The sequence below is a fragment of the Schistocerca nitens genome, chromosome 1 (assembly GCF_023898315.1).
Source record: "Schistocerca nitens isolate TAMUIC-IGC-003100 chromosome 1, iqSchNite1.1, whole genome shotgun sequence".
NCBI lineage: Eukaryota > Metazoa > Arthropoda > Insecta > Orthoptera > Acrididae > Schistocerca > Schistocerca nitens.
The window spans coordinates 523,509,210-523,534,730 of NC_064614.1; the positions used below are offsets into that span (position 1 = coordinate 523,509,210).

Sequence of the window (25,521 nt, forward strand, 5' to 3'; positions counted from 1 at the left end):
ACAATGTGGCCAAAATCTTGGGATTTGTGTTGTTGGATTTCATGTTTGACACAGGAATAGCAACAAGTAAAATGCTGATTGTTCTTACACAAAACAATGCAGCAAATTTTTTTAGACATTTCTGGGAATTGGAACAGAATTAACATATCAACACATGATGCTGTCTTTACCGATCTTGCTCATATTCACAAATTTAAGGCACAAAAGAGCAATGAATACAATTTCTGTGCATAGAACTCATTTTACTGTGACAGACTGCCTATAAACTACTTTTTTTTTTTTTTTTGCCACTTCAGGTTACATAATGAACCCACTACCTTTGCTGGATCTATCTTAGGATCATTGCAGGAAAATAATGATAGGTTATCCTAATTTAATATTTATTTAATTAATACAATTCGGTCTACAACTATAAGTTATTCCTGTCATTAAATTATTAAAAACAAACAAGCATACAATCAATCTGTACAAATAAAACAGGAAGTGAAGTTCAGGCGTAGAGAGCAAAGGCTGTGATAACAGTCCGTTCATCATAACAGCACCATGGTCTTCACTGGAGAAACTGTGGTATACATTTAAAGAAACCACAGATCTGACCACTTTAAGCACAATTAAAAATAATTTGCAACAACCTCCTAAGAGCCATTTTGATAGTGATTTTATAGAGAACTGTTTTTCCAACAGTACATGCTGAATCTCTTGACGGAACAACTATTTCCTTATGAATTAAGGCAATGCATAAAGAAGTGTCTCAGCATTTTACTACTCATAAAAGTCAAAGGAACTACCACAATGAGTTAACGTCAGTTCAATCAGGACTCAAAAGATCAGGTATATATACACACGCACACCCCTTCCCCTCACACCTTTACTCAGGTAGACCGAAAAGTGGAATTCATTAAATTCCTGAAAAACTTTGTCATATTAATAATAACAATGCCGTAAATGCACCTGTATGCACCTATATGACTCGTTTCGGCTAGTGGATATTCAGCGTATTTAAGTATGATAAGACCATTAAAAGCTACATATATGTATAGAAGACCAATCAATCAATCACCAACGTAACTCTTTCCAGCAAAATTACAAGGACGCAAATTAATTCATGCACAATACAAAAGTTAATAAAATAATCAAGTTTTAAAGTTTCTGGGAAACCGTCAAGATATATGGGGACTTTACCAAAAATCCATCATAAAAAAAATGCTGATAATTCGCTGGGTGATGCAATTTCTTCTGCAACATAAATGTAACAGTTACCAACTATAGCATTCCAAGTTGTCAAATAGCTTCAGGTAATTATCCAGCTAAATGAGTCTACCACAACTCACACAGCCAAACTGTTTTAACAAGATACCTAAAATCAAAAGGTGCAGCTTTCTTCATTTATTTCTTCTAATTTGGCTTTGAACAGTGCTACAACTCAATTGATTTCAATCTAAATTATCCATATACAACATGTTATGTACAATCATTGGTAAGCCATTCAATGTGAGTCGCCTACTCAAGTTAGCGCAGGAAATTGCACACCACCAAAATGTGGCACCATAGAATAAAAACAAATTTTCCTTAAACCCTTCTTCCTCTCTCCAATAATCACATAAGTTGGGACACAAAGAAACTGACATGAGAAAATGGCTTTAAATAAGTTTTTACAATTGAATGTGGCACACACAAAAGACAATTTCTGATTCTGAACTGGAGAGAAAGAGGGTAAGGAAGCTGCAAACAACAGGCTGACTCACAGTACTGCAGTTGGTAGGTGCTGCCATTTTGTTCAGTCCTTCAAAGCAAAAACTTCCCCAGAATTATTCCCATAAGTCCCATGGCAATAGCAGCTGCTAAATACATAAAAGGAAGTGGTGCAGGTGCCATTGCAGTAGTAGAGGAGGCCATCTGTGGTGAAAGATCAACATTAGAAATTGCACGACGAAGTCTCAAGATTTCCTCCTGAAAGAAAGAGAAAAAACATGAAGCATGAAACATTTATTAATGTTAACCTTCCCTAATATGTTAATACAACAACCACATTACCTTCAGTTGGAGGTTTTCTTGTCTTAAGTTACTTTCTTCCTCCCTCAAACGTTTCACTTCAGCTGCCGCTTTCATAAGTTCTCCATCTACAGCAGCATTAGGCTAAAAGAAAAAAGGCAAGATTATACAATGTCTATTGTGACAATTGAAAGTGTGTGCACGCAGGTGTTTTTTGTTTTTGTTTTTTTACCTTAGGAGAAGATTTTGCTCCGTCACCAATCCTCTTTGATTTCTCTTCATGGATGGCTGGTGACGCATCGACGTTATTCTCTCTTGAAGCTGTTGCTGGATCTACAGGTATCTCAAATACACACTTCAGCTTCGAATCCATAAGTGAATCTGGGTTGGCATCTTTCCACTGCAAAAGTATAAGAATAGATTTCAAAACATAATTACTTTAGCACTATCCATTACTCAAATTATTTTTTGAAAGTCAGTCAGATTCCAGTGGAATAATGAATTTTAAAATATCCTATGGATAACCCCAAAAATTGAGCTGGGAGGCACAACTCGTTAGTTTTAGAGTGAATGGTGAAATTTTTGAGATTTCACAACAAATGGCTCTGGGTACACTTCTACAAACTGAATTGATAAATATCTCTGGAAGAGCAGGATGCAAGGTCGGTTTATGAAGGATTTTTTTCTAATTGGGCAGGGCCAGATGTGCTGCTCCTCACTGGGTATATTCTTTGATAGTTTGTTAACAGTTCAAACGACTTTGAAACAAGTGTTTTACCAGTCATTTACATACACTGAGGTGACAAGGCATGGGATAGTGATATACAGATGGCAGTAGTGTCGCGCACATGAGGTATGCAAGGGGAGTGCATTGATGGAGCTGTCATTTGCACTCAGGTGAGTCACACAAAAAGTTTTCCAACATTGTTATGGCCACACAATGGGAGACAACAGACTTTGAATGGAGAATGGAGCTACACACATGGGATCCACAATGTCAAGAGTGTGCCGAGAATAACAAATTTTGAGCACTATGGACAAAGTGGTGGCCAACAGCCTTCACTTAGTGATCAAGAGCAGCATTGTTTGACTAATTTGTCAGTGCTAACAGACAAGCATCACTGTGTGAAATAACCACAGAAATCAATGTGAAGCGTACAACAAACATATCCATTAAGACAGTGTGGGAGAATTTGGTGTTAATGGGCTATGGCAGCAGGCAACCGACCCAAGTGCCCTTGCTGACAACATCCGCAATGCCTCTCGTGGGCTTGTGACCATATCAGTTGGACCACAGATGACTGGAAAACCATAGTGTTGTCAGAAGACTCCCAATTTTCGTTCTTATGGGTTTAGAGTGCGACACAGACTCCACGAAGCCATGGACCCAAGTTCTCAACGTGTGTGCAAGCTGATGGTGGCTCCATAATGGTGTGAGTTGTGTATGCATGGAATGGAACAAGTCCACTGGTCCAACTGAACCACACATTGACTGGAAACGGTTATCTTTGGATATTATGAGACCATTTGCAGCAATTCATGGACTTCGTATTCTCACACAATGACAGAATTTTAATGGAAGACAATGTGCCTCGTCACCAGGCCACAACTGTTCGTGACTGATTTGAAGAACATTCTGGACAATTCGAGCAAATGATTTGGCCATGCAGATCATCCGACACTAACGCCATCAACCATTTATGGGAGGTAATTAGGGGATCAGTTCGCATGCAAAATCCTGTACCCAGAACACTTTCAGAATTAAGGACGCCTATAGAGGCAGCATGGCTAAATACTTTGGCTGGGGACTTCCAATGATTCATTGAGAACATGCCACATTGAGTTGCTGCACTATGCCAGACAAAACGAGCTTCACCATATTAGGAGGTATCCCATGACATGTCACCTCAATATATACAACACTTGAAAACTGATACTACATGTAATGCCAACTCAAAGACTTTTGTTGTGGGTATGATAGTATTTATTTCAATCTGGCATGATTAGGAGTGAATTTCCTATTGCTGCTGAAACTCGTGGCTTCAGTGATACATATGAAGCAAAAATAGCAGTAACACTTTCTGTGCCACTGAATAACTTTCTTTTAAACCTGCTTCAATCAACTTTGTAGTGATATTCCTCTGTATTTTGCCTGTTCCAACAATAAACTTGGGAAACGAGCCAAAGATGAAGTGACCACTCTACCTCCTGGATGCACAACTTTTAGTACAGTTTTTATATACAAACAAACAAAAAGACTGCACCCATAAGCTTGAGAACTTAAGTTCCTTCCTAAGAACAGAAATGAGTGGTTTGTGGTGTTTTAGAGAGTGGGAAGGTGAGGACGCAAGACAAGACAATGACGCTTCCTACTTTGTACTCTGAAGAAGGAACTTTTTGGGTTACAAAAACTACGAGTAATGTCTATTCTGTGCCCACTGGCTGTACTGAAAGGCATCATCTTAATTTTGCTAACTGCACAAGGTACATGGTTTCTGACAGACTTTCTATGATCAATTCAGTCAGCAGCCGACATCTGTTGCATCTGCCAGTAACTTCCACCTTCAGTATTTTTTTTACACATCTGTCTCCTCACAAAACTGCTTTTAACAGATTCCCAGATTATTCAACCTTCAATCCTGATGATTGTAAACTGTATTAACAAATATGTAAGCTTTTGTCAAAAATGACAAAATTCGGAATGTTTAGCAATTTGGACCATCGACCACTAGTACTGCATATGAGGAGCTAAAAATTTGTATAAATCTATTTGGCAAGTGTCTCAATACATACACAAATTTCAACAAAATTGTAGATGCTCAGGTAGCTGTTGCATCTGCCAGTAACTTCCACCTTCAGTATTTTTTTTACACATCTGTCTCCTCACAAAACTGCTTTTAACAGATTCCCAGATTATTCAACCTTCAATCCTGATGATTGTAAACTGTATTAACAAATATGTAAGCTTTTGTCAAAAATGACAAAATTCAGAATGTTTAGCAATTTGGACCATCCACCACTAGTACTGCATATGAGGAGCTAAAAATTTGTATAAATCTATTTGGCAAGTGTCTCAATACATAAACAAATTTCAACAAAATTGTAGATGCTCAGGTAGGGAGGCTACACCAGCGGGCATGGAATTAGCCAGAAGTTATATGCCATACTTAGTATTTTTGACACTGCAGTGGAATTTGAGAGATGGCGTCAAAAATATCTGACCTAGCTATTGATCACAGTTTCAAAAGATCAAATGCAGTGTCCATAGAAACACAGAATAAAAACTAAGGGGATAGGATGTAAAAAATTTAGAAAAATTCAATTTTTCAAAAATATGCCTATTTTGTGTAGCACCCATCTTCCTGAATAGTTTGATGTATAAAACATATATATTTGAGAGAGTATAAGGCACATTACTTGGCCGTAAGTGTACCAAGATGCAGCACCACACCCCTTTGCACAGCATTCTTCTGTCATATGTAAGTGTATTTCACTCTGTAGAATTTGAATGATTCATGTTTGAGCCTGAGATTGTCATACGTGAAACAAAGGACTATTTATATCTGTACTTTGCTGCTATCAACGTGCATCGACTGAGAAGGCTGAGACAATATTCACCAGGAAAGAAATTATCTGCTGGGAAGGGAATAAATGGGAGACAAGCTACAGATATGTTACGGCTTCGCAGTAAGAAGCAACACGGGATTTGAAAAATATGAAGCAAGCAAGGAAGTGAATCATGGTGTGGGTACCAAAGGTCAATTGTTGGTGAAGAATATCACAGGAATTCTCTACCAACTGCTGTAATGGAAGCCATCATCAAACCTGTATTCAGGGACCTTGCAAATGAAAACTTATTGAAGAAATGTCTTCATCCCAAAACCCAAATGAAAGTTTTAACCAATGCATCTGGGAATGATTACCAAGTATCATTTTTGTGAGAAGATATGCACTTGCTATTTGTGTTTTTGGTGTAGTTTCATGTTTTAATGGTGGTGTACAAAGTAGGACTTGCGAATTAAGCCCGGAGTGAACTGCATCAAAGCTTTGTATGTAGTGAAAGTAGGTAAATCATTTTTGGAGATGATAAAAATCAAGAAGAGTGCATCATAAGAATGTGAAAAGGAAGAAAATTGACTTAGAAAGTGAAAAAGAACCTGCTTATGGTGCTGGACAGTTCTAAAAGAATGCCAAATACAGGCAGAAACTTCAACGGCCATTTTCCACACAACATGATTTCTGTACTTAGGTACATGTGACATCCAAAATAAATATCAGAATATTACTTTCAGACACTGTATGCTTATCAAACACACTCTCTCCTTAATGTAAAACTATACAATTTTCCAAATCTATTAGAAACTGTGGTAAAAAAAATTGAGATAATTAACAATAAAATTTGAGTTGTTTTTAACATGAAGTTTAAATTGTAACACTTCATTCATTTTTTCATAAATTAAATAAATTCTAGAGTTGCATATATCTGTAAGTACAGTTTGTATGCTGTGCAAAATGCATCGAAATATATCTCTTACTTATAAGAAAACTGTACCTACAGCAACAAATGCAGCCAATAGTAAGTGAAAAATTGATGAAACTTCACACATAAGAAATTTTATTTTGTTTGGTTTTTGAACTTCCACTGGTATGAGTGTGAATCCTGAATCCTTCCTACTCATGCTGACAAAGTTTTATGAATTTTCTTGTAGAAGTATAGACAGTGGAAATTGAAATGTCCTGTGGTGCCTCTCCTGCTCCAAGTCGGCCCATTTGACATCCTAACCCCCTTATGCTGAGTTATGTGACTAAACTAATCTATTTTTGTATTATTTGTTCAGAACCCCATTCAAGATCTTCAAAGGGAAAAAGAGTAAACTACTGTGCGTCCCATTGTCAATTTTGTGCATTGTGGACTAACTGACACAAAAAGAAACAATTCCACAAAATCTTACTTCAGAGATGATCCTCAGGAAAAAGAATTCAAGAATTTCAGAAATCTTGTGCTATCATTTTCAATGAACTGTTTCAAAAAGTTCCACTCAGTATTTACAAAAAGGTCTGATCAATATTTTAAGAGATTATTTCATTATTGTTGAGAAGGCCAAAATTGAATCGCTCCGAGCTTATTATGAAGAAAGTAGCTGGAATATAGAAAATCAGCATTTCTTAAAATGTGTCTGAACTACATTCAAATGAAAATGGTGTTGTGGCACTTGCAATTTATTGCCAAAATATGGAACCAACCGAACCCACAGAACCTGTGGTCTTGGCACAATTACATGGCCAGCAAGTTGCATTCATTCATGTATGACAATAGCTAGTGCATTGGGTATGTTTGCAAACCTTATTTAAAGACTACAATACATTGAAACTTCATGCATGCTGGTAAACTGAGATTGTTTCAGTGGCCAGTTCAAAAAGGTACATACAAGGTCTCCACTGAGTACAATATCAAAAATCTGGTGTGCATTTTACAGTATCAATGTTTCAGCAGTTCATTTTCCCAGACAGCCATTACAAAAATCGACAAAAACTTTAAGAATACCGCACAAGTGATTTTTGTCTCATCACTTCCCATGAATGACATTATTTCAGCTTGGTAACTATAAGGAACCCTGACATGAGAATTGGGTACCTCTACTAACAAGGAAAGGTTCCCAGTGGTGGGATCAACTTTTTGAAACCATATGTACAACTTTTTGAAATGCGATGTAGGTTAAGGTCCCATGTATTACACCCTGTGACAATTTACCCTGTTTGTGAGTAAAAAATAAATAAATAAATTTAATTCACATGATGGTCTAATGTTTTTTTTTCTTTTTTAAAAAAATTGTTGCACGGACTGCTTGCATAGCGTAATGGCTATAATATAAGTCTCATATGCAAGAGGTTGTGGGTTTGCATCTCTTCAGGCACTTCAAAATTTTCTATTTTTAAATCCTTATTGAAATTACTTCGATAATTATATTTATTCAATTAATTGGTTTAAATTTAATTTCTTTTATTTTTATTCCTCCGTCACATCATTGTACCACCATATTAACTTTTTCAATTTTCTCTCATTTTTTTATTCCTACAAATCTGTTCTACTTGGAATCTTTGTGCATGTGATTAACGATTTCAATGTATTAACATTGATTTAATTTTGTCCAATTCATCATTCTAATTTTTGACCACACTATCGCATTCATTATTTTTATTCCTTATTGTACTTTAATTTCAGTTTACTTGCAATCATGTCTTTCATTTAAATCTTCATCTGCATTACTTTAACCATAGTTCAATAAGAATTTAGGTTTTGCAATTAAATGTTTGTGTGACGATTGCCATCCAAAAAAATTTAAATCTTCAGAAGAAAATTACATTTTTTACACCATGCACACATAAATAGATTATTTCATTTTTCACTTTTTTTAACTGATAGACTGGTATTATCAAATGTTTAAATATTATGATAAATAAATAAAAATAAGTATCTAATTAAATTTACAAATGTACAAAAAGATTCAGTGGAAAAAGAATTATAGGAAGAAAAATTGGAACAATTTAAAAAGTTAATACATTGATTAAAATTATGTGACTAAGGAACAGAAATTAAAAAGTTACAGTTAAGCAAAGTAATTAAACAAAAATAATAATTAAAATCATTTCAATAAAGATTTAAAAATAAAAAATTCGCAGCAGCTGATGAGATTAGAACCACTTCCTCTTCCATGTCTGCCTTGTACTATAACCATTAAGCTAAGCAAACAATCCTTGAGAGGTTTCTTTTTAAACCTGTAGACCATTGTGCGGAATTCCAAAACGTTTTTTCACAAAAGAGGGTCCACCATAGTAAATATAGATGGTTTCAAAAAGTTGATTCCACAACTGAGAACCTCTCCTTTGAAGTATAAGCGTACTTAGAAGCCAAAACAGAGAAATAGGACGCTCTATATAGTGGCCCACAAGCAGACTTGGGAGACTGAAACAGGTCTTTCACTTGTGGCTGGACCTGTCTGGTTATCAGGTGTGACCCCTCTGTGATGTGGATTACAGTTTTTTACTAACTATTAATGGCAAAAACCTATGTGGACCAACACAGGCTTTTTATTTCATTGTATTATTTTTTTATGATTCTCTGAAACACGGCGGTGCGGGTCTACTGCATCGTTCCCCTACGCTCTGTCAAGGAGTATGGGACATCATCATCATCATCATCATCATCATCATCATCATCATCATCATCTGAAATATTGATTTGCACAAAAAACTGGGGTTACTTTGAGCCTTTCACAGGAAAAAAAAGAAACTGTGGAAATTTTTTGTATCACAATGAGAAAAAAAAATATCTGATGTCGCTTATGTACATGGGTTTAAAAGTTACTTATTTTACAGTAAATTTTTTTCAGCAATTTCCCCGCAATCTATCACAAAAATACTGCGACCAAAAGTGATAAAACCAGCAGGTTTTATAAACAAGCTACTAGACTATCAGGTTACCAAGGAGAGTTACCTAAACCATGTTAAGATAATGAGCCACAAATTTGGGAGAAAGTCTGTCATGACAAAATTTAGTGAAAACTGAGTACCTCTTTGAACAAAAATAGTGATCAATAGTTACAGAATGTTTATAATGGAAATTGGTCGACAATCTCGCCAAGATTCGCAACTTTACCACAATTATTCACTAAATTACACCACTTCAAACATGGCCAATCTTTTTGAATTGTTGGTCCATCATCTTCTCATCTTTTCCTCAGGAAGCTCCCACACACTAAGTATTATACTATGTAGTCTAGAAATTGTGTATCTTTCTTTGGGTGTTTAATAAACTTGCACAAAAAGGAACAAAATCTCGGTAAATAAAGTGGAGACCTCTGAATCACTTAGAATCTCAAAAATTCAAGAAAAAAATTAACTAAAGCACAGAGGCAAAATGATCTAGTTCATTATATTTCTCCTGTAAATAGTGAATTAAACTTCCAACAAAACCCATTTTAAACTTATACTCTTATGCAACTGCAAAATGAAGCAAAAAATTTTATTGTACCTATTCATTTTAACGACTAAAAAACTGTTTTCTATATGTGTAACTGAGTCTATTAAACAGTTATGACTAAAGCAGATGATACTAAAATATACTAAAATATTTTCTCAAAATTTTGTGAAGCACACTTTCTCACATTTTCATTTCACCTATTACAAAACAGTTAGGAAAGTCCAGAACAGCACAATGTGGGTTTCTGTTTTCTTATCAAAACATATACTGTTGTCAACATTTTTATTTGAGTAATTTATCTTGCACACGACATCTCAGGAAATAACACATATTGTGGGGTTCACATTTATTTTTATCACATTTAGTGATTCAAATGAGACACTTGCTAAATAATATATAGTAGGGTACAGAGTTTCTACCTAACAGGGTACTCAAAATTTTCCTGGCGTAAAAATAAAATATAACTCGACAATGAGAATTATTGCCCGATATATACTGTTCATTTCCTGGTAAGCCTTGTACATAAGTAAAATTTCTCAAAATTTGTGACTGGCAGTGTCTCTGATTAAATTCATGTGGGCTCCCTCAACCATAGTCCATAACATAAAAAATAAGAAGTGCAATATTTCTACCAACTTGCAGTAGCCCGAATTGCTGGTTCTTGCAGATGGGGCTCTTAGCATAAGACATCTAATTGTAATAGTCTTGTGAATCAAATCATGCAGCTGTCAGTGTCAAGGGCAAGGGCTATGAATGACTACTGCCACATTTACACATGCAAATGATTGCTTATTAACAATAAGCAGTCAGCAACCAATGACATTTCAACATCAAGGAATTCTGTACTTCCTCAAGTCTTAAATTCACTGGCTTAAAAGATCCAAGTAGTGATGTAGATCAAATTATTTATCCTGCTGTGTTTCAGCATGCTTCTCTGTACTAACATTTTAATAATACAGCAAAGTCCCATTAAGGCACTTTCATCTACGATGCTATTCCTGGTATAACACTTCTGACTCCAGTCCCACAAAAGCTTCCATTAGAGCTCATGTAAAGCATTTCCATTTACTGCGCTATTCTCCTGCGTAAAACATCCTGTCCCTCTGCAACTACACCTATATTCAGCAAGCCACCCTACGATATGTGGAGAAGGATACTTTGTATACCTCTTTTTTCCTCCTCTCGCAAATAATGTCTGGGAAGAATGACTGTTGGTAAGGCTCCATGAGAGGTCCGATTTCAATAACCTTGCCTTCCAGGTCTTTCCATGACTACTTGTAGCTGAAAGTAGCGTAAGGTTTGACTCTTCTATGAAGGTACACACCCCGACCGGACAATAAACCACATCATGATGCACGCTCTCCCTCTTGTAGCACCTGCCACTAGAGCTTGGTAAACATTTCTGTGATGCTTTTATACTTATTATATGAACCTCTGCTGAAATATACGAGGGTTGGAAAGCTTCTCCTCCTAAGTATCAATCTTACCATAACTTAAAATGTCAGATGACATGACCAAATCTGAAATCCATATCAGATAACAGACCTATTGGGAAAAAAGTGAGTTTTGCCACTAGTAATATTGTAGGGTATGTAATTGAGAAGACTACACAATCACTTTTGCTAATGATGTGCAAGGTAAGTGAGCCATTTCTCGGCACACTACTGCCACAGATACCTTAAAACACACAGTTTTGAACGTTCTTTCATTTTATTTTCAGCTCAAAAATAGCAAAAAATAGCCTACATGGTGAAATAAACTAGAAACTGTGAAATACGGTGACAACTGGCTGATTAAAACCTCTCTGATTTTTGTTTCCCAACTGCAGCCAATAGCTGCATAGCATAGTGATGTGACACTAATGGAGTGGCTTCTAGTATATAGAGTGATAAAAAGCAAGCTTATTTGGTAGCTTGCTCCAAAGTACAGCTGATGTGATTGGTATATAGAAAATGGGAAGTGACCGCAGAATCCACTTACGTTTAATTTATAGTTATACCTCATACACTCCTCACTACCATGCATTAAGTTTACTTACATTAGTTCTGCCAGGAGCCTGTCGACAGAATCTGGAACGTATTGTGCCTCTACTGATGGCAGCCAATGTAGGCTACTCAATTTACTATGAGAGGCACCACAATTAACAGGCCATGTTCAGTGAACAGTTGTGTGATCGCTTGTTCGTCATTGTTGCAGTCCACAATGGTGTTAAATGCACTGTGATGGCAGACAGATTGTTATAAATGTAACAGACTGTTGGGGCAGAGAAACACTGAAATAATATTAATTGGTATAAGTAAGCACTACAAGGGAAGGAAAACTTGTGTGTGTATATATGTGCCTTGATGAAACTAGCTGTGTTTACACTACAGCAAGCGAGGAGTTAGAAGTGGTGCACACAGTGGCAATACTGCAGAATGCTCAACTTCAACCACTCTACATCTACATCCTCATCTACATGCTGCACACCACTGTGAGGCTATTAGAGTTTCTTCCTGTTCCATTCAGGTATGGAGTGTGCGAAGGATTGTTTGAAAGTCTCTGTGCGTGCAGTAACTATTCTAATCTTAACCTAACAATCTCTGTGTGAGTGGTATGTACAGGGTTGTAGTATATCCCTAAAGTAATACTTATATCTCTTCTGTTAGTCCTATCTGGTAGGAGTCACACACACTTGAGCAATGTTCCAGGATGGATCACTAGAGGTCACTGCACTCACGTCACCAGAGTGTGCTGCACTGCTGTTAGTTACAAAAGGAAAACACAAACTCCCACATGTTGGATTCCGAAGCTTTTCACTGTACTTCACAGTTTTCGGTTTAATTAACCATGTTCATCAATTTTTGCTTTTTCCTGGGTGAGCACAAAGGAAAGCTCTATCAAAAACCTTGTTTGACATTTAATTTGTGATCTTAGCACGGCCAAAAACAGCTCTATTACCTTGTACCCAGACACCAATTTCAATTTTTTGACATTTTTACTTTCTGTTACACATCTGTGATTGTTTAAGAACTGATGAAATTCAATAACAGAAATTATTAAATAAACATGGTGTTGTACATTTCATTTTCTCATTTATACAGATTTTACACAATGTATTGGAGAGCAATATCGGGGGTTTTAACATTTTACTTGATTCTTCATTTTCTTCAATTTTGCATTTTTCTAAGTCTGGACCACATGAAAATGTAAAATAGGAGTTTCAGAGTATTTTAAATCCCTATATATGCACGCATATTAACGTTACACCTTACACAAGTAGCCACTGTGGACTCAAAAATTTCCAACCATTTAAGATGTGTTGCCACTCCATGTGCACTTAACCCACAGACTATTGAAAATGCTGCTTAATGAGATTTTATTGTACAACAAAATCAAAGTCAGCCTTATGTCGCAGCCTTTTATGGCTGCATGATAATGTCTTAAAATTACATTTGTTCTTTGGATTGTTAGTATGACAGATTACCATTTCCTCTGTGGGGAGAAAAAAAAATTGCATACCAACTTGATCATCCATATGAGCTCTGCTCTACTACAGAGTAGTATCAATGTTTTAAAATTTACAAGTTATTTCTGTACATACCACTGAATCCAAATTGAATTCTTCCTCTGGAGCAATCAGTGTCTGTACCATGAACTTGTGTTTATTCTTCTCATTCGGATCAAATTCAAAAGGCTGTAGAGTCACTGGAAACAATGAAAATTCTTCATTTAACATGCACATACCACACCATTTTTCACAAAGCGAAGCTTTTCCTAAGAATCGTGACTGTCAAATGCTCCTGGCACTTCACCACTACACTACAGATACTGTGGGAAGGGAGATGGAAAGCTTTTTTTTTTTCTTTTTTAAGATAGGGGAAAGGGTGCAAGAAAAAGTGGGGGGGGGGGGGGGGGGGAGAGGGAGATATGGGGACTTAAATGGTTTCTTTAATTTATACATACTTTACAGTATAAAGATACTGCTACCATAGTTCACAGATTCCTGTTTTGGTATCTAATTTCTTGATAAACGAACATGTCTAGTTACCTGAAACTTGGAGATGGTTGCTTCTAATGTCTAACTGAAATGCTTTGTAGACGTTGGGACACCTTTTGTTAGTTTGCACAATATCCTTTCTGATTTGAAACGATGCGGCTAGTTCAATTTCACTTCGGAGTTGCTTTAATGAGTGTGAACAATATTACAAAAAGGATACATTGCTACTCACCATAAAGATGACACAATGAGTTGCAGACAGGCATGACAAAAAGGCTGTTACAGATTTGAGCCTTTGGTCAAAGGCTTTTTCAGAAAGGATTAACTTTGAAATTTTAATCTATGTTAAATTTCTCTTTTCCAAAAAGCTTCTCTCACTTCGGCCATCATAATTTATTTTGCTGCCCAAATAACTAAACTCGTCTACTACTTCTGGTGTCAGATTTCCTACATTAATTCCGGCAGGACCATCTGACTTAATTTGACTACATTCCATTACCATTGTTTTTCTTTTATTATCCTGTACCCTTCTTTCAAGATGTTATCCATTCCAATCAACTACTCTCAAGTCCTTTGCCATATGATTAAATTACAATGTCATAAGCAAACCTTAATATTTTTATTTCTTCTCCCTGAATTTTAATTACTTTCCAAATTTCTACATGGTTTCTTTCACAACTTTAACAATGTACATATTGAATAACATCAGGTGAAGTTCACAGCCTTGTCAACTACTGCTTCACTTTCATGTCTGCTGACTAAATGCAGCCTTATTTCCATGCAAAAACCCTCACTTCCTGTATTATACGCTTGCTACCTTCCGAATTTCAAAGATTGTATTCCGGTTAACATTGTCAGAAAAGCTTTCTCTAAATGTAACAATGCTATAACATACATTTGCCTTTACTTAACCCATCTTCTAAGTTATGTCAAAGGGTTGCAGTAAGGTTGCTTTTACATGCTGTGCATAAAACAGTGGGTGACATTAGAAATACAAGGAATTACTAGTGAGACACTGATGAGTGTAAATATATAGAGAAGTAGAACAAGCAAAAAAGGCAAATATATCTCCTGCCATTGTATACAAAGAGGCATTGAAGCAGCAAGGGTATGCAAAGTGTTAAGAACGAAGAAAGAGAACAAAGCAGAGCACTATCACAATTGAAAGTAGGGAATTATATAAGGAATTGCAGGAACCCAAGAAAATTAGTCAAAGGTTAAAAACTGTAAGGACAGAATGGGAACAGGGGCACAAACATTTTTCAGGTAAAGCACAAAAGTTATTTGATTGTGTCATGCTTTAACATGCACACACAACTCCTGCCATAAGAGGAGGAGAGGGGATGTCCTTAACACGTGTTTTACATGACCAATTCTTTCCTGTTTTCAATGTACACCAAATATTTCCAATTTTCAGATCGTTTACAGAATGCGGTATCAGTTCTATTACTTATTTTTGTGTCTGTTAAATACTGATAATTGCACCAGTATTGGCCAGCCCTTATGCCCACACAAATTTAATTAATTTCTGAAAAAAATTTTCCTTTCTATCCAACCAATTATAATCTCCTGTTACAATGAAAATTGCAATTGTGATTAGAGATAAAACACAGAACATTACATTTAAATTCTGAAACACAACCTTCAGGATGCAAAATATTGGTACTATCTAGAGACATGGCACTGACCTTTTGACACTAGGGTATCAGAGTTCATTGCTCAGAAAGAGAAAGGGTAAGTTGGAGAAGATTAAAAACCAGGACGAGGGCGATTCAGCTGTTGTAAGGATGATGTAAAGCATAGGTGCATCCTTTTCATCATGCGGCCCGAGTGACAGGCCCTTCCTTCTCAAACTTTCCCAGTTTATACCTCTCCCGTTCCCAAGGAAGAAACAAGTAATACTGAAAGCTAGGATAGTGTCTGGTGTTTTATATGTGCGTATCAACAGTACTGATATTTCCCGTGCAATTCTGTCTCATAATTTTATAGTTTTTCCTCTTGATACAAAAGTTGCAGTATTTTACTTCACAATGGGAAACTTCTTCAGAATGGTACAACCATTCAATTGGCAGCAATCATTTCAAAGGTGCAATACAGGCTGATATACCTTTAAACTCAATATGCCAGCCTCGACAAAATCCTGTCTACATCTTTATCTATACTCCACAGGCCATCTTAGGGTGTGTGCTAAAGGGTACTTCTTGTACTACAATCTTTTGCTCCCCATTACTCATTCCATTCACAAATGGTGCGAGGGTAGAAGTTTCAGCAAATCTCTACATCAGCTCCAATTTCTCAGATTTCCTTGTCATGGTCATTTCACAAGATATATGTTGGAGGAATTAGTATGTTGCCAGGCTTCTACACAAACTTAGTGTTCTACAAAGAATTTAACTCCGATCAAACCTAATTTACCATATATCACTTTGTTATATCGTTCACAGTAATGTTTCACCTCTATCAGTGATGTGGTTCTGAAACATCTATCAAATTTGAAGGTAAGGCCCTACCTGGAACAAAATTACCACAAGGGAAACTGGCAGAGACTTTAAAACTCACCTATCATGGGAAAACCAAATAGTAGTATTTACATATTTGCTACGGGTTAACTGGGTTTCAGTGTTTGATTTTCAAGATGTTTTCAGTCCAGTGCTGCACCAACACTGCCAAAGAATATGATCATGTGTGATATGAAGCCAGTGTAGCAAATGGGTTAAAATCTCCATGAGAAAGAGCACAACACATTACCCTAAGATACAGGGTGTCTTTTTTATACCACCTTTTATTCAGTCACAGAAATACAATTTATATAACCCATGTTTCACCTTTTATGGCTGTAACAAAGGACTCATTTACACTAAATGCATTTCATTTAATTTCAAAGCATATTCAGTGGTCATTGTAACAATCAGATTTTTCTTACAGATCTGTATGGTAGGTTTGTATATAGTTCTGCTCTTTCACATTACTACAATTACAAAGTATTAAATTACAATGATTGCTCATTATTTTTTGCTTCCTACTGCATTCTTACTGTTCTTCCACCCATTCATTTTCAGTTTTTTAGAAAACTGCACTTCACTGACACAGGGTAGACATGTTTTCATATTGTAAGGAAGCATATGAATCTCATTTAGTTTGTTTTGATGTTGTGGGGTGTGATCTTCATTTATTTTTTTATCTGTTGTGTAGACCACTGCACATACGCACATGCTTGTGTACATGTGAGTATGCTCTGAAGTGCATACCTTAGGAGCTGTAACGAATTGTTCCTCTTCAATACTTTGAAACGTCTCTTCTACTGGGCACGTGCTCATATCTCTTGACGTACAGGTTTTAAAGCCCATGTTTATGAGACTTCTTTGCTTTGAAATATTGTTCCTCTCATACTGCTGAATACTAACAATTCCACCTGGGACACCCTGTGTATCACACGCATCTCGTACTCCCCCGCTCCCCCCTCTTTGTCCACCCCTTCCTCCTCCCTGTGTCTGTGCAGGAGATTAACCTCTGCTTTTCCCCTCTCCCCCTCCTCTCTCTGTCCCGTCTCTCTTCTCATCCCAAGTGCAGACTCTGCAAGCAGTAATAACATGGAATGCTGAGCGTGAAGAAATGTACAAGAAGTTGCTTCATGGAGGGATGAGAGATAGCTGATAACCTGCTACCCACACTGGACATGGTTCAATGCAAGAAACGGACAGAAACTGTCATGAATCTGGACTTAAAATTATGTAACAAAGAAAGCTGGTCACTTTTAAATAAATAAAGTGAAGTCTTCAGGCCTTATTTTCCCAGCTACTAAGTGTCAAGGAAATAACAATGGGGCTCAAAGATGTTAAAGCGGAAGGTGCCAGGGACTAATGGAATTTATCCTGAATCCCTCCTTTACTGTGGTAAAGGTAACAAAAAATGGTGTGTGGTGTTCTTTACTGACATCACGATGAAGGGGGAGAATCTCAAACAGAATGAAAAAGACCAACATCAGCACTATCCTTAAGCCAGGAAAAACAAGCAAAGTGCCAAACAACTATCATCCAATAGCACTTGTTAGCTCAATAAGCAAGCTTCTTGAAACAGTCGTTCACAGGAGAATTTTGGCTACAATACTTGAGAAAATTCTGATTGAACAAGCAAAAAATAAGTTGTACAGACCACATAATGTCACTCACAACATACACAGAAGCAGGAGTTCAAGACAATTTAAAAATATCAAAGCATTTATAGATCTCCTGGGAACCTACAACACAGCCAGTAGAAATGGTCTTCTATACAAACTCACTCAAGTAATGCTGTGTGTCAAACAGTCCAACTTATGCTTGCCAGCAGGTCATTTTGGATCATACTGGGTGATAAATAAGCTCTTCAAAGGTGCTAAATATTCAACTACCTCAGGGATCTGCCCTCACCCCACTGCCATTAACCTGATATGCCAGAAACCAGAAATTTGAATATGTTGATACTGGGTGCTGTCAGTGACATTGCAAATCTGAAGAAACGGAAGGCATCTGATATGGTGATAATGGTAACACACTTACAAAAATGGAGACTGATGCCAAACCCTACCAAGACACAGAAAGTTTGCTTTTATTTGTGCAACAGAGCAGCTCCAGATCTATTCTGGTGACTGACCACTTCACCACATCCAGCACCCAAAATACCAATGGGTTACATTGGACTGGACATTGTCCTACACAAAGCATAGGGAAACATTTGTCTACGTGCCACATTCTACACAAGCTATGCGGAATAACCTGGTGCTTCACTCCTGAGACTTCATGTACTTCAGCAGTTGGACTAGCCTACTGAGCTGCGGTATACAGTTCTCCTATATGATTCAACAGCAAACCATTTGCCACAGTGTTACAGAATGTCTGTATCATGGAACGAATCATGGAATTGGTTGTATTTAAAATTTAAACAGATCTGTAAATTGCATGTGTTATTCTTTGTATTTTATTTAAATACTACACTTAAGAAACCAAATAAATTAATTAATCTCCTTTCCCTCCCTCTTCTCAGCGATGGGATTTCAAGTTGCTTTGGGTTGAATTTCACAGTGGTGCTCCATTTGTTCTTTGAAGCTTCCCCTCGATCTGTTTTCACGAAGATCCTGCATGGGTTCATCTGGATCAAATGTCCATAGAAGGCCAAGTGGGTGTGTTTTCTGCTTGTTTGTGGAGTTTGAGAGTGTTGGTCTGTAAGCCTTTTATTTTTTTGTCTTATGCATTACAGGTGTGTTCTCCCATTTTGTCTACGATGCAGGAGAGCAGGACACTTGTTTATGGTTTCGCTAAGTGCAAGTTTGTTTCATACAGTTTGTGTCTGAATTCATGTTTTTTATCCTACAATGATCTAACTTCACTAGTGAGCCAGTATTCTTGAGCTAATGACTTTGATTTTTGTGCAGAATGTCCTGACTGTTCCATTATATATATATATATATATATATATATATATATATATATATATATATATATATATACACACACACACACACACACACACACACAGAAAGTGACAACCTGAATCGTCTGTTGTAGCTTGATATGAATACTTTGATACTTCTAGTGAAAGCCACCAGGACATGCTTCACTAAGTGTCATATACATGATGCCTTTTTTGTTTCAGACTTTTCCCCACAGTAGCAGTAACATAACTAGTACAGGTTATAGTCTTTTGTGACAAAGACAAAAGTCTTCTTTGGACCAAATGTGTTTCACTTTATTTCAAAGAATCTTCAGTGGTTACTGTGACAATTTGCTTTTCCTTACAAATCTGTTTGTCAGGATCATAAACAGTTTCATGTTACTGGTACTAAACAGTATTAAATTACAATGCATCACTCATGATTTATTGCTTCCTATTGACTCCTTCATAAGGCTATGTGGCTCCACACAACATGAAACATGTACATATAACCAGAGTCAGTGAAGCACAACATTATAGAAATTAAGCACCTGTGTGGAGAAAACATTAGGAATGCAGTACAGAGCAAAAAAATTGGTGGTAATCATTGTGATTTAATACTGTTTAATAGTAGTAATGTAAAACATGAGCACTGTTTACAAGCACGACATACAAATTTGTAAGAAAAACCAAATTTTTAGTGTGACCGTTTGAGATGCTTTGAAAAAGTGAGTGCGTTTGTTCTAAATAAGACTTTTTAAGTCTCAGCAAAGATTAAATATAATCCATATTACTTGGATCCTGAAGTGTAGTGACTGACAGAAGCAATTTAAAGTGTGCCACTAACTTCACATGTAGTATGTTTCAGTGTATTTCTGCACATATTATTCGTGCTAACATGGGTCATGGAAGACTGCCTTACTGCTGCCACCACTAACATATATTTTAACTACTTGGGAATGAATGATTTAGCAGACTGACCTGTAGCATAACAGAACAGCTACAATAGGTTGAAAGGTGATGGATGACAAGCTCAACAAAGGTCAATCAAGAACGATCTCTGCAACGATTACTGTATACTTTAAGAAAAGTTTCATCATATGCAAAATTATTTTTACTGTTACGATGAACTTTGGTGATTATGGCTACTTTTTCCAAATACCTTACCCATTGTGTGTTTGTTTCCATGCCACAATTATTTAACAACTATCTCAATACAGTGATATTAAACACGTCAGCGTCTTTTAGTTAAATTGCACTTCCAGTGTATACTGCTGCTGGCAGTTCAGTGTCGCTGGTCACAGCAAACTTAGTTACAGTATATGTTATCCAATGCGAATCATTCAAAATTATAGTCTTGGTTGTTACAAATACTTGTTTTTACCAAATGTCACGATTTCCATGGTTGGACATTGGGACCTAATAATACAGCTTGAGCTGCTGCAAGTTAAACGAATAACATCTAACTTCATTTATGAAGCATAAGACATTACAAACAAACAATGTGCATGGATACCTACATCCGACCTAGATCACTTTCTCATAATCATGCAAATCATTACTAACAGTAACAAAAGCCGCAGACACAGTAAATCTTGCTAAAGAGTGTGTGTGTGTGTGTGTGTGTGTGTGTGTGTGTGTGTGTGTGTGTGTGTGTGTGTGTGTGTGTGTGCGCGCGCGCGCAGCATTCAACAGAAAGAAATTTTATATATATTTATAACTGAACAAATTTTTCTATTGCTCACTTAACATCACTCACAATTTCTGAATTCTTTCCACATTAAAACGTCATGTGTCCCAACCAATAGTCAAAAGTGATAAGGGAATGCATTCCAATTATAAACTTTCCTCTCCAGGAATGAGAAACAGTTCTTAAACCCTATATAGTTTACCAATAGCACTTTTCTGCTTATTTCTTCTGTCCATTCAATCTTATTTCCAGTGTCCTAAATACAGGAACTTCAAATGGTTTTAAAAGATCTTTGTTAATTTGTGCTAGTACATAGATTTATATATTATTTTAGTCTTATTATAAAGGATTTTCAGGCCTACTTGATCTTTTAAGTTCTTCCATTTCCTGCTTAAACATATTTGCACAACTTATTGTTGTGCAAATACGTTTAAGCAGGTTCTCAGCTTAGTGCTAGCTTTTCACTGCTGCCACAATGTATGTGGTCTCTTAGGGCTGGTGGATCCCATTCCAGACTTATCACAGTGAATGTGAGGTGGTCACTTGGTTTCAAACACAGGACTCCATGCATTAAGCTAGTGACACTAACAAATATACCATTGTGTTAGTTTTACTTGGACTAAATATTTCAGTTCTAGTAAAACGATTTGACTTACATCTTTGCATTGTCAATTTTATGGTGTACTAGGCTTTAAACTAGTTTGCATTTTCATGTGAATAGAAGACCAAATCTGTTACTCAACCTACTGGGCAAGAAGTTGATCTCAGTTTCTTGAGTGTCACAAAGCAATGAGTCAAGCACTGAAAATTTGCCAAGCATGGGGGCATACACTCACTTTTCTTCTCTCAAAATGACCTAAAACTACAAAAAAATCTACTTAGACAATGCCAATAACAATTCTTTAGTCCACCAAGAACACCACCAACCCTGTTGTTGTTGTTGTTGTTGTCTTCAGTCCTGAGACTGGTTTGATGCAGCTCTCCATGCTACTCTATCCTGTGCAAGCTTCATCTCCCAGTACCTACTGCAACCTACATCCTTCTGAATCTGCTTAGTGTATTCATCTCTTGGTCTCCCCCTACGATTTTTACCCTCCACGCTGCCCTCCAATACTAAATTGGTGATCCCTTGATGCATCAGAACCAACCCTGCTGATACAAAATTAAATTACAACTCTGATGTATGAGAGTAAACAGTTATCAACCTAATGCTCTATCTATGAATGTAAAGTAAAATAAACAAGGACTCAAGTGTGACAGTGGAAAAAGAAAAACGACTCACAAGAAGCAAGTTACAAAATTACCATTACAAAGGACTAAGTGTTAGAGCACCACCATCCCAAAATCTAGATGTAAATGACAAGATTGTTTAGCATTGTAAGTGGTCTAGGTTAAGATTGGAAGGTCTGGTTGGAAGTCAGCAAAGCCAATGAATTCGAATTCAAAATAATAGAGTCATAAAAGACATCTGCAACGAAGTCCAAGGTCTAGGTTCATCAGTCCCAGTCTTCACTGCAAATACAATTATTAAGTAGCCTACATAAATCTTCCACATAAAATGATAACACTGCCTTACAAAATACTGAAATGTCAAACCCGTATTTTTGGAATATATTACATTCATGCACTGGCAACAACTATAAGAAACGGGGATGGGAGCGTAATTTAACTTTTACCATGAAGCTCACTTACTTGTTGTCAAAATATTTTTTTTACTTTTATTTTCACTCTCAGCTGTAGTAGTGGAACCCCCTCGCATTATTCATAGTTTATAATTACATAATGCAGGTTGTCTCAAAAAGTATGCTATAACTTCAATGTGTTATGGCAACCAAAATAATGATATTCACACATGTTTGGTTTATGTGAAATACAAACTCGCGTAAGTTTTGTCTTTGTGGGTTCCAGATTGTCCTGAGAGAAGCATAGTGACAACAGTTAGAATGATGGTTCACTGTGTGGAATGGTTTATTCAGACCAAATTGGGCACACAGGTTCAAAGGAATTCATGAACGGCAACCACCATCAAGGATGTCAATACACCATTGGTACAGGAATGTTATGCAGACAGGAAGTTTATGTTCTTTCCATATAGCTGGATTGGCAGGGGTGATCCAATTTCCTGGCATCCTACATCACATGACATTATACCGATGGATTTCTTTCTATGGGTTATGTCAAAGATAGACTCTTTGAAATGTCTGTTAACTACACCAATGACCGAATTGTTGCTACCAATGCCACACAGTTGATGGAGATATGTTGCAGCGAGTGTTTAAGGACTGGGTGTTGGGCATGCCATAAAAGTTTAAGATGATGAAACTGATTAATGGCATAAAAACTTTGCAAGATAGTGTCTCACATAAGGCAACATGGTGTTAATATCTTAATTAGTTTGGTTGCTGTAACACATTTAGTTAGTACTATGCATTTGGAGACACCCTGTATGCATCAAAACACTTGTCTAAGCCTTCTCCATTACCTATATATTCCGAATTTACCTTGTAATTTTCGTTTTTTATGATAAAGTGTGTTAAATATGACTTTACTGTTAAGTGTTAGACTATGTTACGGGGCAGTCTGTTACCACAATATTTAATTGACATTTACATTCTTTGGTTACACCAACTGTCAACCAAATCATCATATTTCAACCAAAGCTACACCTTGGGCTTTGCTACAGACCTGTGTCACCACAACCAAGACTTCAGGGGTCCAAAGCACACTAACTCTTCTTGTTTTACAAAATAATATCAAGGGCAAATATTAACTGAATAGTGCTTTTATGCAACTACAAGAATAACTAATAGGGATGCTACCTGGATCTCTTGATAGGAAAAAAAATAAAAAAAATTGGTTCATGGCATTTTTTGTCAGCATTTACACTCATATAGTCAATGACTACCACCATACCATATCTTTTGGACATTATGACAATGATCCCTGAACAAATAACTTACTATGGTAAATCCCTTCAAGATCTGACTTACACCAGAAATCAATTTAAGTGAATCTGACATGACTTTTTGTGGAAGTAGCATCTTTCAAGCACTGTAGAATCAGGAAGTATTTTAGTCTCTCATCTTCTTGTACTGGTAAATGTGTGTTACACAGTGACCACATAGTTTATTCAAGAGATTAAGAGTGAACTATATGAAGTCACCTAACTTGTTTCAAAAACACTCAAAATATTGTTCTATAATTTAACTTAGTTCAAAAGTCAGTGTAAATCCTTAGAGCGACGTGCTATCTTAGTCTACCATCCAGTAACCTAACTGTGAATTTTACTACACCAAAAAATTTAGGAATACAAGTAACTGTTCGTGAAAACAAGTGACCGAGTTCCGATGGTTTAGAACGATGGGGTCTCTGAGCGATAAGACACGGATGCAGCGAACAGATTATAGGGAGATAACAACAAATGTTAGATATTTTCAATCCCCTATTGCATAAAAAAAATTATAACCAAACTTAAGACAAGCAATTCTAAACTTCCATCAGCAGGAAAAAATGTACGCTAATTATTTTATCATTACTTACGTGACTATGATTGGCACACGTTTTACTGCATATAAATAAAAATCATTTATTCACCTGCTACATCAATTGATGCCTTTGCGTCCAGAACACCAGAATTTGGCCGCACACAGTATTTCTTTGGAGCTGTCGTTTTGATTTTGAAACACACCTTTTTAGTGGTAGGATTTGTTAGCTTCATATAAGAAGTAACCGGCGACGTGAAGGGTCCTTGTTATCAGAAGAAAACGAAACCATTAAATATCAATATAATGCATTGTTATCTTCCAACACACAAGAACATTATAATTGAATAGCTTTTACAACAGAAAGAAACTAAAAATGTCACTTCACTCTCCTCCCCACCGCATGTAAATTGACATAGTTTGCCTTTCAAAGCGCACAAATTCCACGCCTTGAGTAAACTTTGTAACAATCGCTCGTCAAAAGGGCGCAGTAACTGGTAAACCAATAACGAAAAACAACAACTATCTGATTTAAGGAATACTATTTCTCTTACTTCATTAGCAATGTTTACAGCACTTTCCGCTTACCTTGGAATTTTAGTTCATGTTCCGGTTCTATTATTAACACCTGTTCCGGCTTTGAACCTGGATTAGCCATAATTTAAGACTATGAGTGTACTCCGAAATTACAGTAAAATACTGTATGCGTAAAGAAATGGCTTCAATTCTAATCCCGGTACTGGCGATTCTAGTTTTCTAACCAATACGCATGCGTCATGACGGAAATATGGCTGCCTGAAATGACGTCACTCCAACTGCTAGACCCAGTGCAAACAGCAAAAATAAATTTGCTTCAGATCTAAAATTAGCAAAATAATGTTTCTTTCATAGATTCGCATCCATCAGGGCTCCTCCAAGTGAAAAAGGTAACGGAAGTACCGACTTCCATGATTCAACAATCGAACAGCTATCGACTTCATGATTCAAGTTG

The 25,521-nt window shown here is 36.6% G+C and overlaps 2 protein-coding genes across 2 annotated transcripts in view; one reads left to right on the plus strand and one right to left on the minus strand.

Annotated features, from left to right (window-relative positions):
• Positions 1 to 363: 363 nt before the first annotated feature.
• Positions 364 to 25,473, minus strand: LOC126253362 (vesicle-associated membrane protein-associated protein B). The gene is made up of 6 exons (XM_049954639.1): positions 25,119 to 25,473; positions 24,643 to 24,795; positions 13,557 to 13,660; positions 2,225 to 2,392; positions 2,035 to 2,136; positions 364 to 1,950 (listed from the first exon to the last, which is right to left on the minus strand). The coding sequence occupies exons 1-6, from the start codon at positions 25,186 to 25,188 to the stop codon at positions 1,786 to 1,788; spliced, it is 762 nt and encodes a 253-aa protein (XP_049810596.1). The 5' UTR covers positions 25,189 to 25,473; the 3' UTR covers positions 364 to 1,785.
• The window catches only part of LOC126253342 (vacuolar protein sorting-associated protein 4), a 171,477-nt gene continuing 171,324 nt past the window's right edge, over positions 25,369 to 25,521 (plus strand). The window contains exon 1 of the mRNA XM_049954620.1: positions 25,369 to 25,456. The gene's annotated coding sequence lies outside the window, so the exon portion shown is untranslated. The remainder of the gene's footprint in view (positions 25,457 to 25,521) is intronic.

Bases quoted from the DNA above. Each gene is read 5' to 3' on its own strand.
- LOC126253362 (XM_049954639.1), bottom strand. From the start codon at position 25,188: ATGGCTAATCCAGGTTCAAAGCCGGAACAGGTGTTAATAATAGAACCG. The intron at 2,393-13,556 runs GTATGTACAGAA...ATACTTTTGCAG, and splicing joins AATTCAATTTGGATTCAGTG to TGGAAAGATGCCAACCCAGA. The intron at 1,951-2,034 runs GTAATGTGGTTG...TCTTTCTTTCAG, and splicing joins AAGAAAACCTCCAACTGAAG to GAGGAAATCTTGAGACTTCG.